We start from the raw sequence: 13081 nt of genomic DNA on the forward strand, positions 1-13081 counted from the left end.
ACTTCTAAATCTTAAACAGTTACTGAGGCACTCTTCCTTGCTCCTTTTTTTCCACCTTTGAATTTTCAGTACATTTTTTCAGTCACAGTCAGTGCTTTGCCCAATTTTTCTCAATGTCAGCAGTTCTCTATTCTTTTCTGATTACAATTCTCTTTGCACAATCATCATTTTCTAAATATTAACATAAATAACTTGATTTTTCTTTCAGGGTTGTAACTTTACTGGCCATAGCCTCAATGGGTTTTACCTTCTTGTGGAATGAGTGCCCCCATTAGACTAGGATCCCTAGAGAACATCCTCTTTGGGTCTTCCTGTGCTGAAGGCTGCTCTTTGAACTCCACTATCAGTATTTCATTTCCCTCTTCCTTCCTGACCTGATCTTGAAATAGCAGGTACCATCACTTAGTGATTATTCTTATCCAGATTACTGAAAAAAATCAATAAATAAAATGAAATTTCTTCACAAAAGCAATAATTTTATTGGAAATAACACAGTTGCAAGAAGTTTTAGCATACAGTGTTGCACTATGTATGTTTTGTAATTAAAAACTGCTGTCTAGCTGGAATCACTACAACTGTCTCTGCTTTAAAACTGCTTAACAGAACGTCACAGACACCATTTTAACTTTTCTTACACACCATCTTGTGCTAGGAAACCTCCATGTTTGGCAAACTTATTTTTTGAAAGAGCAAGTGGTAAACAGGCTATACAAAAGTAATCTTTCGGTGTTTTAGTTAATTAATTAATTATGTTTACCATTGTCAACCTCCATTTTAAACAGTGTCTTTTTCCACTTCATTTCAGTTTAACAGGAGGCTGACTTTGAGTTTCGCCATCACCTGCCTCCAATTCATTTACCCCTTCCTGTAATTCATCTTCTATCTCATAGTCTGAGATTGAATCATTGTTATCATCCAAATAATCAGCTTCGGATCTGTCCATTAAGTATTTCTGTGGTGTGATGTCATCATCAGGAGGATTCCTCATTTTTTTCTTTTTCATTTTCTTTTGAATCTTTGACAGCTGCTGCTCCTGTTTTTGTGTCCGGCAAATGCCTTCTGTACCTCTTGACACTTTCAGTCTTTTGTAGTCCATTATCTGCTTATTCAGCAGTTCATGATCAATACCAAAAAGATTAGATCGCATGGGTGAATCAGAAGATTGAGTTGCTGAAGAGAATGGTTCACTGTGAAAAGGAAAAAAAAATGTATTTTTCCCCCTGCATATAATTAAAGGAACAATACAAACTGGGACAACTTGAGGAATCTATAAATAAACTGGAGTTTTCAGTTTGACTTTATTAATGTCCTGTATTCAGCATTGTGCTCCTTATGTTAAGAAGGAAGCAGTACCACTGCACTATGTGTAGACCGGCTGCGTATAATCTTGTCAGCCTTTCAACAGATTCAGGGGTGGGTGGGGGCAAACAACTACATCATTCCAGATTAAAATTTAATTCCAGAGTGAGCACTGGATCTGGGAGCCCCAAGGAAGTTAGACCACTCCTAGCTTTTTCAAGAAGTGAAAAACAGCTGCCTGTGCCTAGTACACATCAGACACACATACCAATGACCATGTAGCACCTTAAGCTAGACAGAACTATTCCCACAAGATACAAACAGAACAAGCTGTTAGGTGCCCTGTGGGGAAGTCTGTCACAAGCAATTTCCACCAAGAAGCAAGTTCTGATTTGCAACTGATAGTCTGAAAAGTCATTTTTACCAACAGACTACAGCACACAAGTGCAAGGCTCTTGGTTTTGAGAGCCTCCAGTTCACGTAATCATTATGCTAGGAGATCATCATCATTGTCCCTCAAGAGCCAAAAATCCCTTGTAGAAGAATGCTAAATTAAGTAACTTTTTGTTGATTTAGAGAGACTGATCACTAAAATGTATGCAGGTATATCTAATGGAAGGTGTCCCTGCCCATGGCGTGGAATTAGATGATCTTTAAGTTCCATTCCAATCCAAAGCATTCTACGATTCTGTGATTCTATGTACAAGTGCAACAATCCAAACTTCTGCCAGTATAAAAGTGGACAAATGGAAGGCGAGCAATCTATTTATATTGGTAAATACAAGGCTTATATTCTCATAAGACTAATAGCAAGAAACAAATATTACTGCCGTGAAGCTTTTTTTTTTTAATGTTTAATGATTGCAGACACAGTGAATATCGAATTCTAAGAAGTTCCAAAAATATTTCACTCATAAAAGTTAAGATACTAATACTGGAATAAGTATTAGGTCTGCAAGTAAAAAGGACTTATGACTGTGTTGCCTCAAGTTTAGATGTTAAACACAGCTGATTTTTAGAATTATGTTCTGATATCGCCTTATGTGTTAGTTGCCTCCAAAAGCATATAAAGTATAGTGTTACAAAGGATAATTCAGTCATTTTTCAAGCTTAACAGAGGTCCACTTTTATACAAAACCCTTTCTATATTTGCAAACCTGCAGCAAGGTACCTATACAGAAGAACCAAAGACAAAATAACCTATAAAAATGTGTCTGTACTAAAATAGGAAAGTAAACTAGAGCATATACAGTAAGAAATATTTTCTCTCAATTTTAATAAATGGGTGTGATATTAGCAAAGCTTAAATGACAAATTAAAACACCATATTCTACATTGAATTTCTGGGATGATTACTTTTTTATCCTATTTTTTGTTTGTTTGTTTGTTTGTTTTTGTTTTTCTGTTAATAAAAGACCCCTAATTGGCAAGGACTTACATAAAGTCTCTTTTCTACCTTTTATTTCCTTGCATCACGTTGCTGAACTCTGAGATAACAAAAATATATGTATCTAATTAAAATATACTTTGTGTCATGCCAAGCAATACCCTATACAAATAATAAATAATACACAATACAAATAATAAATAAAATTTAAGCTGGTCAACAGTGATGAAAATGGACATCTGCAGCATTTTGATTCAAAAAACTCACCTGGAATCATTTTGAGATAGTACTTTTTCTTCTTCAGGTCCAAAATCAGCAATTGATAATAATTCCTCAACCTGTAAATACACAAAGAAAATAAATATTAAAGGCACTGTACTAAATTTACTTTGTTCATACCTCTACAAAAAACAAACACAAAACATTTTTTTCTACACGTTAGAATACTTAGCAAAACCATTTCAAAATACCCTTTTCCTTCATTTACATTTCACTACTGCAAAATATACGTTAGGGTATAATTCTTCACTGGCTGTAAGATGAAATTATATCACATCAGATCTTATGAACTTTTTAGTTTCCAACAGTTCCAGGAAACACTATCCTTCTTGCCTAGGAAGTTTGTGTCAAATAGTATAACTGAGCCATGGGTTACTATTCTTAAAAGTTTTTTTTTGCCTTATGTATATTCTGAACAGCTCGTTAGGGATTGTGTGATAGATGTAATTTTTTTTTTCAGCCTTTCAAATCATTTTTCATAACATCCTTACACCGGGATTTCAGAGACACAGAATGGTTTGGGCTGGAAGGAACCTTAAAGATCATCTAATCACAGCCCCTCTGCCATGGGCAGGGAAACCTTCCGCTAGACCAGGCTGCTCAAAGCCACATCCAACCTGGTCCTAAACACTTTCTGGGAGGGGGCATCCACAACTTCTCTGGGCAACCTGCTCCAGTGCCTCAACACCCTCTAAGTGAATAATTTCTTCCTTATATATAAATATAACATAAATCTCCCCTCTTTTAGTTTAAAGCCATTACTCTTTGTCCTATTGCTACACTCCCTGGCAGAGTCCCTCTCCAGTTTTCTTGTCACCCCGCTTTAGGTACTTGAAGGCCACTATAAGGTGTCCCAAGAGCCTTCTCTTCTCCAGGCTGAACTACACCATCTCCCCTCAGCCTGTTTCTTTTCCATTTCTGTAAGTTTTTGTCCCTAATATAGGGAAGTTTCAAGTTCCCTTTTAACATCTAACCAGTAAATGCTAAAAATCTATTATATTCAGTAATGACAAAATTTTCACAATTAGGTACAGTTTATCTCATTCAAAATTTTTATTCCTACTTTACATTCCTTCCCTTCTAACTCAGGGTTTAATCCTTTTAATTAAAATTGAATAGGATGCTCCTTCTCTCCTGCAATGCTTAAAAATCAGTTTCAGCTACATTATTTCTAGTTATCGAATCTGTAGATTACATACATCTGACGGTCTTCAAAGTATGAAAATATGATCCAAGTGCTTTCTAGTGCCATTCACTGATAGGAGCTACATATGGAGGGTTTTTGCACATCTTGAGTGGTTAACTTTTTGGGTGCCTGTCCTTCAAACAATTTCAAGGTAAGGTGGTGCAAGGGTTTTTCATCTTCAGAAAGAGTAAGTGGTTGTTTAAAGAAGTTTGAGATACAGTGATTAGCAAAACAGGTTCCATAATAACCACCCTGAAAAGTACAGCCTGCAGGAATAGCTATTTGTAGCTCCATCTAGATATGTTAATAACACAGTGATTGTAAAGACAAAGCACTTCCATAATCACAGGTAGGTTGTGTAGAAATTCTTGTGATTAGATGGAGAATATGAATAAACATAAACAGCTTTCAGAAGTGTTCAGTTCATTTTTATTCTTGTGCCAATATAGGTTAAAAATATCTGCACTGTGGATCAGTACACTGGCATCAAAGTGTCAGAATTTTTCACCAAAACAAGTTCTAGCCATTTTACTGCATTTCTAGAGAGTATGAAATCTTATTATTTTTTCCAGCTCTGCTAATATGCACCACATGAGCCCATAAGTAACTAAGAGAATTTACATATGATGGTCTCAATAGTAACACATCTAAGAATAAGGCACTTCAGGGCATAGAAATGTGAAAAACATACTCTTTTCAACTAATGTCCTTTAAATTCACATCAACAGCTTGAGGAGCCAATTTTGCACGTAATTTCACTCAATAGTGTCACTCCTCTCTTCTAAAATTCTCACTTCACAGTCCTAGTAACAGTGAATTTCCAAATAACATTATTCTGAAACTATTTCCACACCATGATAGAAAATCAGTATTTGGAGAAACAAGCCACTGGTATGTAAGGAATTCAGGTAGCTATTGTTTCACATTAGTAGAGTAAATTTAGTGAAGCCTTAGACCACAGCATGAGCTCTGCATCAGCTGAACCTGGTATGCAGTGGTGACTGAGCAACTGTGAATGGCATTGTGTGGGTACTGGGTGGTGCCAATAGGGAAAGGGGGGATGTGTTGGCCAACGGCTGCACCACATCAGAGCCTGCTGAGATAACAGAAGCCACCCTGCTGTGCAGTAACAGAAGCCATCCTGCCCTGCAACAAAGAACCACTATTCTGAAGAAACATAATGTGTATGTGTTGAGAACTGATTGGACTATAGAGGACAAAAACAAAGATTGCACAGGTACAAGAACCCATGGAAAATTTTGAGCAGGGTCCTTCCCTTAAAGGCACCCAGTTTAAGCTGATATCTAAGTACCATTAAATTCTTGCTGTTTTAAGAGTCGACTCTCTGAATGAATCTCAGGTGCCTGGTGAGATCCATTCTACTAGGAGAAACAACAGGATCCCCCAACAAATAATAAAGGCAAGTTAAAAAGAAGGGAGAAAAATGAGTATGAGTGAGCTTAAATCCTCTTATGCAAAGATATGCCTTTCCCCAGAAACGTTATAACAATTCACAAATGGAAAAGGGTTGGGGTAAAAAAACTAAAACTAAAAATCACTGATTAGATTCACTGACATTTTAAAAACACGTAATATTTAAAATATGGAAGACAGCTCCTCAGACCTCATTTTATACATAATCACATATGCCATACCATATATTGGCTAGCATGTATTATTCCTTAAAAATGTAATGTCATTTTTTAGGATTTATTTTTTAGCTTAATTAATTATCTGTCACAAGCTTCTCACTTCAGAAGTTTTAATAGTAGCCTCAAAAAAAGTTAATGAGGCAATGGCTACAAAGGTTCTTTTACATTGTATATAATCATCAATCTTACTAAAGATTCTGTGCTAAAATGCTTTGCTAAAATGCTTTGGAACATGAAGTACAACAAGTATAGACAAAGACCGATCTTTAATGTAACAATTAATATATAGCTCTTGAGCAATCAACTTTCTCAGTATTCCCAAACATTGTGATATCTAGGTCCTACATTTGCATGATATTTGTATGTTGAGTCAAGGATTACAATTACCTTTTTTACAGCCGCAGCTTCTTTGTCTTTTACAAATACTATCGGGGGTACATTTCCTAAAATTTGCTGACTCATCAGGAGATACCTGCAAAAATACAACATTCGCCAGTATGAACAGCACAGCACTTCAAGGAAAGGTAAAACACATTCAGTTAATTCCAACAGTACTACATGTTTAAGGATCCAGATAGCAAAACTTAACAGTCTGTCCAGTATCCATTGTGGTTAGTGCTAAGGCACTAAGTAACATCACTGCAAAATCCCAACTCTGAATGTGTAACATACAAAAACTATTAGCTGCAGATCCCTAAGTAGTGATGGTATTAGATTTGTCTCCTATATGCACAGGCTGGTTCAAGTCTTTCCAATCTTGTTTTGGCTTCCTCATCCCCACTGTAACAGTGAGAACAGTGGTGGGATAGAGCCCTCACAGCATGGCAAGACAATAGCACTACATGGTATCTGCAAGAGGGACTGACTGAGCTTCCTTTGTCTTCTTCCCAGCCAGCAACATTCCTTCTCAAAGTGCAGAAGCTATTGAGAGTAAAGGAGGCCATTGTGATGGAGCAGGAATTACAGGCCTAGGGAAACGGAGGAAAAAGAAATAGACCTACAATTTTGCTTCACTGACACTTTCCCCATGAGGTGAAATCCTGACCCTCCAACAGACTGGTTGGATAGCAGAGGGTTTAGCCATGCACAGAGGGAGACAGAAGTCTCCATGGTGTCCTGCAAACTCATTGGACCGTCCACCAGAAATGAGTGCACGTACCATAATGCGTGGTAACATTTTTTTGTTGCTTGTTTGTTTTGAGTATTGTGAAGGATTTCTGTAAAATCAGTCATCCCTTCTAGAGGTCCAATGTGTCTCTAGTGATCAGAATTGCACAATGAGCCTGTAAGGAGGTAACTGTTGTAATTGCCAATCCTCTTGTGCAGCACCACATTCTGACCTACTGTTAAGTACAGCATATTCAGGCCACCATCACTAGTACAATGAAGTGCTACTTTATCCAAACTCCTCTTTCTGCTCAGTTCAGTCCAACCCTATGAAAGCAGAGAAACCAAGCAAACCAGCTGCACTCCACTAGGAGAATTCACAGCTGCTCTGACACGGCCATCCATCCCTGTGAGGCTCATCACAAGAGATGCTCTGACTCCAAATGTATGAAATAAAAAAGCATTCCTCACAGGTCAGATTTAGACAGTCAGAAATACTCATTTGTTACTATAACACAGCTAGGAATTTATGAAGCAGTCTAACTGTTCGTCGCACAGCAGTACCGTATACGTGGAGCACTCTTCTGGAGTAAACTTTCAACATAACTTTCGTTCTCTGTAATAGCAGCAGGATTCCAATACACACGACATGCTGAAAAGTTTGATGCCAGGGACACCTGCAAAAAGACAAACGTGACTTTAAAACTTTGTATCTATATACGCACATATACACTTCATATACAACAAAGCCTCTGGTTCATGAATAAACATGCAGTGACTCAAACTAGGTATCTAAATTCTGAAGAGAAACTGTTCTTGCATCCCTGCTTTTAAGAACCAAAATTACATGGTGCCTTTACAGAGCTATGGTTTACGTTCAGTACCTGAAGATGTTGTTTTTTTTTTTTTTTAATTTATGCAATTCACTGCCCAGTCTCCATTTTAACTGAAATTAAATGCAGAAGTCTGTCAATACCTCCATGTTACTGACAGTGCTATATTTAGTCAATATGCGGGTACTACCATCTCAAAGGCTGTGGATGGGGTCTATCTAGACTTCAGAAAGGTTTTTGACAGTTTCCCACAGCATTCTCCTCAAGAAACTGTCTGCTCGTGGCTTGGACTGGCGTATGTTTCGTTGGGTTAGAAACTGGCTGGGTAGCCGGGCCCAAAGAGTCGTGGTAAATGGAGTTAAATCCAGCTGGAGGCCAGTCACTAGCGCTGTCTCCCAGGGCTCAGTACTGGGGCCCGTCCTCTTCAATATCTTTATCGATCTAGATGACAGGAGTGGACCCTCAGTAAATTTACAGACACCAAGCAGGGCACAAGTGTTATCTCCTCAAGGGTAGGAAGGCTCTGCAGAGGGATAGGCTGGACCAACAGCCTGAGGCCAGCTGCATGAGGTTCAACAAGGCTAAGTGCTGGGTCCTGCACCTGGGGCAAACAACCCCATGCAATGCTGCAGGCTGGGGAAAGAGTGGCTGGAAGGCTGCTCAACAGAAAGGGACCTTGGGGTATTAGTTAATTGCTTGGTGATCATGAGCCAGCAGTGTGCTCAGGTGGCCAAGAAGACTAATGTCATCCTGGCTTGTACCAGAAATAGTGTGGCCAGCAGGACTAGGGAAGCGATTGTCCCTCTGCCCTTGGCTCTGGTAAAGCCAACCTTGAACACTGTATTCAGCTTTGGGTCCCTCACTACGAGAAGGGCATTGAGGTGATGGCGTGTGTCCAGAGAACATCAAAAAAGCTAGCAAGGCATCTAGAAAATGGGTCTTATGAGGAGCACCTGAGGGAACTGGGATTGTTTAGCCTGTAGAAAAGGAGGCTCAGGGGAGACCTTATCACACTGTACAATTATCTTAAAAGAGGCGATAGCAAGGTGGGGATTGGGCTCTTCTCCCAAGCACCAAGTGACAAGAAGAGGGAAAATGTGCCATAAGGGTTAGATAAGCAATCCCTAAAGACCTACAGAGAAATACGGTATGTAGGACAATGCACATACTGATACAAAAAAACAAAAACTTTTTAACTTCACCCATGTAATTTTAATCATTTGTTTGAAAACAGAATGAGATCAGCCAACAAAAAGATCCATTTCAATTGTAAATGACAAACATCCTGTCACAGATGTGGCTACGACATATTATTTTTTTTCCACACTTGTAACCAAATAAGCTAAGTCTGTCAAGCTTTTGAGCTTGACATTTGTATCATTTAATTTGAAAAGAACAGCAGACAGTGCAGAAAAAACTACTGACAGTAAACAAGAATGCGGAGAATGACTTCGTTCCTGAATCACAGTTGTAACATCCTTTTTAAACATGTGAATTATTACAAAATGAGATAAACTTAACTACAAATTCCAATTCTTCTTGAAACCTTGCTTGCCAATGCTATTGTCTTAGTCTTGACCTTTTTTGCTCTAAGCTCATGCCCCATTTAGGTCATAATTAAGCTGGTAAGGAACTCAGGGATGAATCAGCTCTCACACAGCTGCATAAAGACTCCTGGAAAGATACATCTATGTTGGTAAAAATCAGGGCCCTCCTTCTGAGAGGGCAATATAAATTGTACATGTATAAATAACAGGAATAAAATCATACCAGCAACACCATTTTTTAGTTGGCCTAAAACGCATCAGCATTATACTGACAGAGGTCTACTAAATGAGGTGCAATAGTGGCAAAACTCTCCTCCCATGAAAGGTGAACTGAGGCTCATTTTGCTGTGCAGCAGCAATGCTGCAAAACTCTTCGTGCATGCATCACTGTACCTGGGGGCTCCAGCACACCACACCAGCCTCAAGTTGTAGTCACAGCAGCTCAACAGGAACTCTAGCTTTTTTCACTTGCCTTGCAGATTTCCAGCTTGAGGTCATAAAGCTCTTGATTAATTTCACCGGTATTCATCATCTCTGACACAGCTTTATGAATAAGATTATTCAAGACTCTACAGCGTATGGTATCTTCTTTCCTAGTTTTTGTATGGTCACCTTTCACAACAGAGGTCAACTTGGTTGGCTCATACATCTTAAATCAAAGAAACAAACAAACAAACAGCTGTTACAAACTTACATTAGGAAATTTTATATAGTTTTGTACCACTAAGTATAGTCTTAGAATGGCATTGTTGCAGCTGTCATGGCTTTGTATAGGTCTTATATATCAGATGTTTTGGTAAAGGGTATTTCTACTCACAAAATCTTTGACCTTCATGTACTACAGTCAAAATTTCTTACTTTACTGTTTTGTAGCTCAATAAATCAGTTTTCTAAAATATAGCTGGTGTTAACTGAAAAACACTGATCGCTTGAAAAGCAAACATAATTTGTTTTCCAGGTAAGTTTCATGCACTCACTTTTTGCAACATGGTTTGCCTGCACAGAGAACTATGAGCACAATTTTAACTAGAAGTTAAAGAACTCCCAGCATATCTAGTAATTAAAGGCATTGAAGGCAGTGGCCTGTCATTCTGTGACTGGTACCACTATCTCCAGACTGCTGATCTGAATTTGCCTCCCACCAATAAGAATTGATAGCAATCCTAATCACTGATACCCCTGGCATGCACACTATCATTTTCAGTATAGGAAAACTGGAGAAGATTTCCTGGATCCTCAGACCTCGTTCCTTGAAATCATAGGCAACCATATAACAGACACTTCCAAAAGGATCCACAGAACATCTATTCCACATACTCCTACACTTCTTACAGGAGCAGACCACAATGCTGTACTTGACCAAAAAGCAACTTTTTTCCACTTGGCCACTGTTTCATGGTTCTTTTTGCTGCCACAAAGTAGCAATACCACTTACATAATTGTTAGCTTTCTCTCGTAGTGTATCCTCTTATTTATGCTAAGCACAGGTTATATGCATCCAAGACTTGCTGAGAACCTTACTGGGAAATGATCTGGATTAAAACTAAGTGTGTATACGTAAGTATTAACCTGGACCAGTTTTTTGATACAGGCTCAAAACCACGAAGGGAAGTGCTGGGGCTTGTACAGACTTAAAAAATGGCACAAAGGAAGAAATGGTCAAGGGAAGAGCTTGACAAACAGCTTCTCTCACAGCAATCCTAGCATATCACAGTAAAACTGGAGTGCTGGTGTTCACTCATTAAATTCTGCTCTTTCTCCACCAGAAAATGCTTTTCCCAATGTTATAGGCAATGGAGGAATTATAAGCATGTTCTCCCTGGAAGAGGTGCACACAGCGTTTTAAAAGCTTGTACTCACCATTTTAGACCCCAGGGCTGGGCTGTCATACCAAAACTTCTTTCTTTTGGAAAAAGGAAAAGCACACAGCTTTATCAACTCAGAGGAATAACGGGTAGGTACCCTGTTTGAGTTTCCCACATAATATTTATATATTAGGGTGACGTGCAGCGATGCTTCCCGTCCACAGCAGAAGCTACACCAGGAGAGGCAAGGCAGAGCCAAGCGCTAACATCCCCGCACCGTGGGACAACCACAACCGGCCTCACCCTCCCCGGTGCTCCCGCAAGCCCGGGCCGCGGCTCCCCGTCCCCCCGGCCGGCAGCAGCGCAGCCCCGCACCTACTTCTTCTTGTGCAGCATTTTCTTCAGCAGGTTCCTGGAGCCGCAGGCAGGGGCCGAGCTGCGCAGCGGCCTGCAGCAGGGCAGCCCCACCGCGGCCACCGCCGCCCGCCCGCTCCGCCACATGGCCGCCACAGCCGGCCCCGGCCTCTGAGCGCCTGCCCCCGGGGAGGCGAGGCGCCACACGGCCCCGCCTCGCTGAGGAGAACACGGCCTGCTGCTGGGCCGCGCTGTTTGGGCTGGGGGAGGGTTAGTTTTCGTCACAGGAGGCTGGGTTTGGGGTTTTTTGTGGTGGTGGCAGCGAGGGGGCTGCGGGTGCGCCAGGGTCTGGGAGGGGACGCAGACAAAACAGACTGACCGCAGGGATCTTCCGTGCCACATCGCCTCATGCTCAGCAATAAAAGAAAGGAATTTGGGGCGCATTCAGAGTGATGGCATCTCTCTTCCCCAAAAAACTGTAGTACATGGTGAGCTGTGCTTTGCTGAAGTGGCTGAAGACCTGCCTGCTGATGGGAAGAAGTAAATGAACTCCTTGGTTTGCTTCGCTTCCATGCACGGCTTTTGCTTTTACCTACTAAATTGTCTTGATCTCAACCCATGAGTCCTCTCACTTCTACCTTTATGATCCTCTTCCCCATCCTACCTAGGAAAAGTGAGTGAGCGGCTGTGTGGTGCTGAGCTGCCTGCCTGACAGGGGTAAACCACAACAGCAGCAAAGGGGTGACACAAGACAAAATGAACCCAGGGGACAGTTTTGATAGCACTGAAACGTCACTTGGGAATGTGTCTGTGTGACATGGAAAATTCATGGAAAAAATGGGGGAAAATTCAGACTCCTACCCCATAGCCAACCGCAAGCCCTGTGCAGACAATTCATGCACAGGCTCCATTATTTGCATAACTGAGTTATCTTAGAAGTGAAAACGAATGCGGTTGCTACATTGCTATAAGAAGGCTGTACCAGCAAAGGCCTTGCAAATTATTCTCCAAAGAGAGAATAGTTCCATTGCTGCTGGACTTTCAGGAGCAGTTGGTCTAAAATGCTGTCTGCAGTTTGCCACAGTTTGCTGTAGGTCATGAGTGGCACCAAAATACGGGGCTACGTAATGACTAAAATGTCCTTTGGTTTAGTGTTAGGTTGATCTGCCATTCTAAGAGGATGCAAACAGCATGAATCGTACCAATTTAAGACTAGACTCTTGAGTTTCTCACTGAAATTCATGACAAAATATGGAAGTTTTTCACACAGAATCACTTGTTGTTATTTCAATAAATTAAAACCACTAAACCTATAAATTAAAACCATCTAATTAAAATCATACTTCTACATTTATTCTGTACAACATATATAGGCTAATTACATGAAACATTATCAACTTACTGTTTCCTCACACTAGGATAAACACTATTGATGTTAACATTAAATGCAAGCCACTTTACAGTAATACTTCATAAGGGATAGGATGATTTGTAAGAGCTGCTTGTATGCTTTCAGTCATGTTTTCCATCATAAGGAGGCGTGTCTTTTTGGTGGCACTTCCAATGTGAGGAGTTATTAAAACATTCTCCATTTTTAAAAAAGGGTGATCCCTGGGAAAAGAAAAGAAATGC

At 40.1% G+C, this 13081-nt stretch overlaps 1 protein-coding gene across 1 annotated transcript; it reads right to left on the bottom strand.

Annotated features, from left to right (window-relative positions):
* Positions 1 to 211: 211 nt before the first annotated feature.
* On the bottom strand, positions 212 to 12898 carry RBFA (ribosome binding factor A). The gene is made up of 7 exons (XM_082753778.1): positions 11475 to 12898; positions 11151 to 11193; positions 9763 to 9939; positions 7475 to 7587; positions 6191 to 6275; positions 2954 to 3024; positions 212 to 1187 (listed from the first exon to the last, which is right to left on the bottom strand). Exons 1-7 carry the CDS (start codon positions 11891 to 11893, stop codon positions 797 to 799), a joined length of 1299 nt encoding a protein of 432 aa, XP_082609904.1. The 5' UTR covers positions 11894 to 12898; the 3' UTR covers positions 212 to 796.
* Between the last annotated feature and the right edge of the window lie 183 nt (positions 12899 to 13081).

The sequence above is a fragment of the Aythya marila genome (assembly GCF_965140915.1).
Source record: "Aythya marila genome assembly, chromosome: 2".
NCBI classification, from domain to species: domain Eukaryota; kingdom Metazoa; phylum Chordata; class Aves; order Anseriformes; family Anatidae; genus Aythya; species Aythya marila.

Bases quoted from the DNA above. Each gene is read 5' to 3' on its own strand.
- RBFA (XM_082753778.1), bottom strand. From the start codon at position 11,893: ATGCGCCCCAAATTCCTTTCTTTTATTGCTGAGCATGAGGCGATGTGG. The intron at 9,940-11,150 runs GTGAGTACAAGC...CTTTGATTTAAG, and splicing joins CAGCCCTGGGGTCTAAAATG to ATGTATGAGCCAACCAAGTT. The intron at 3,025-6,190 runs GTAATTGTAATC...GTGTATTTACAG, and splicing joins AAGCTGCGGCTGTAAAAAAG to GTTGAGGAATTATTATCAAT.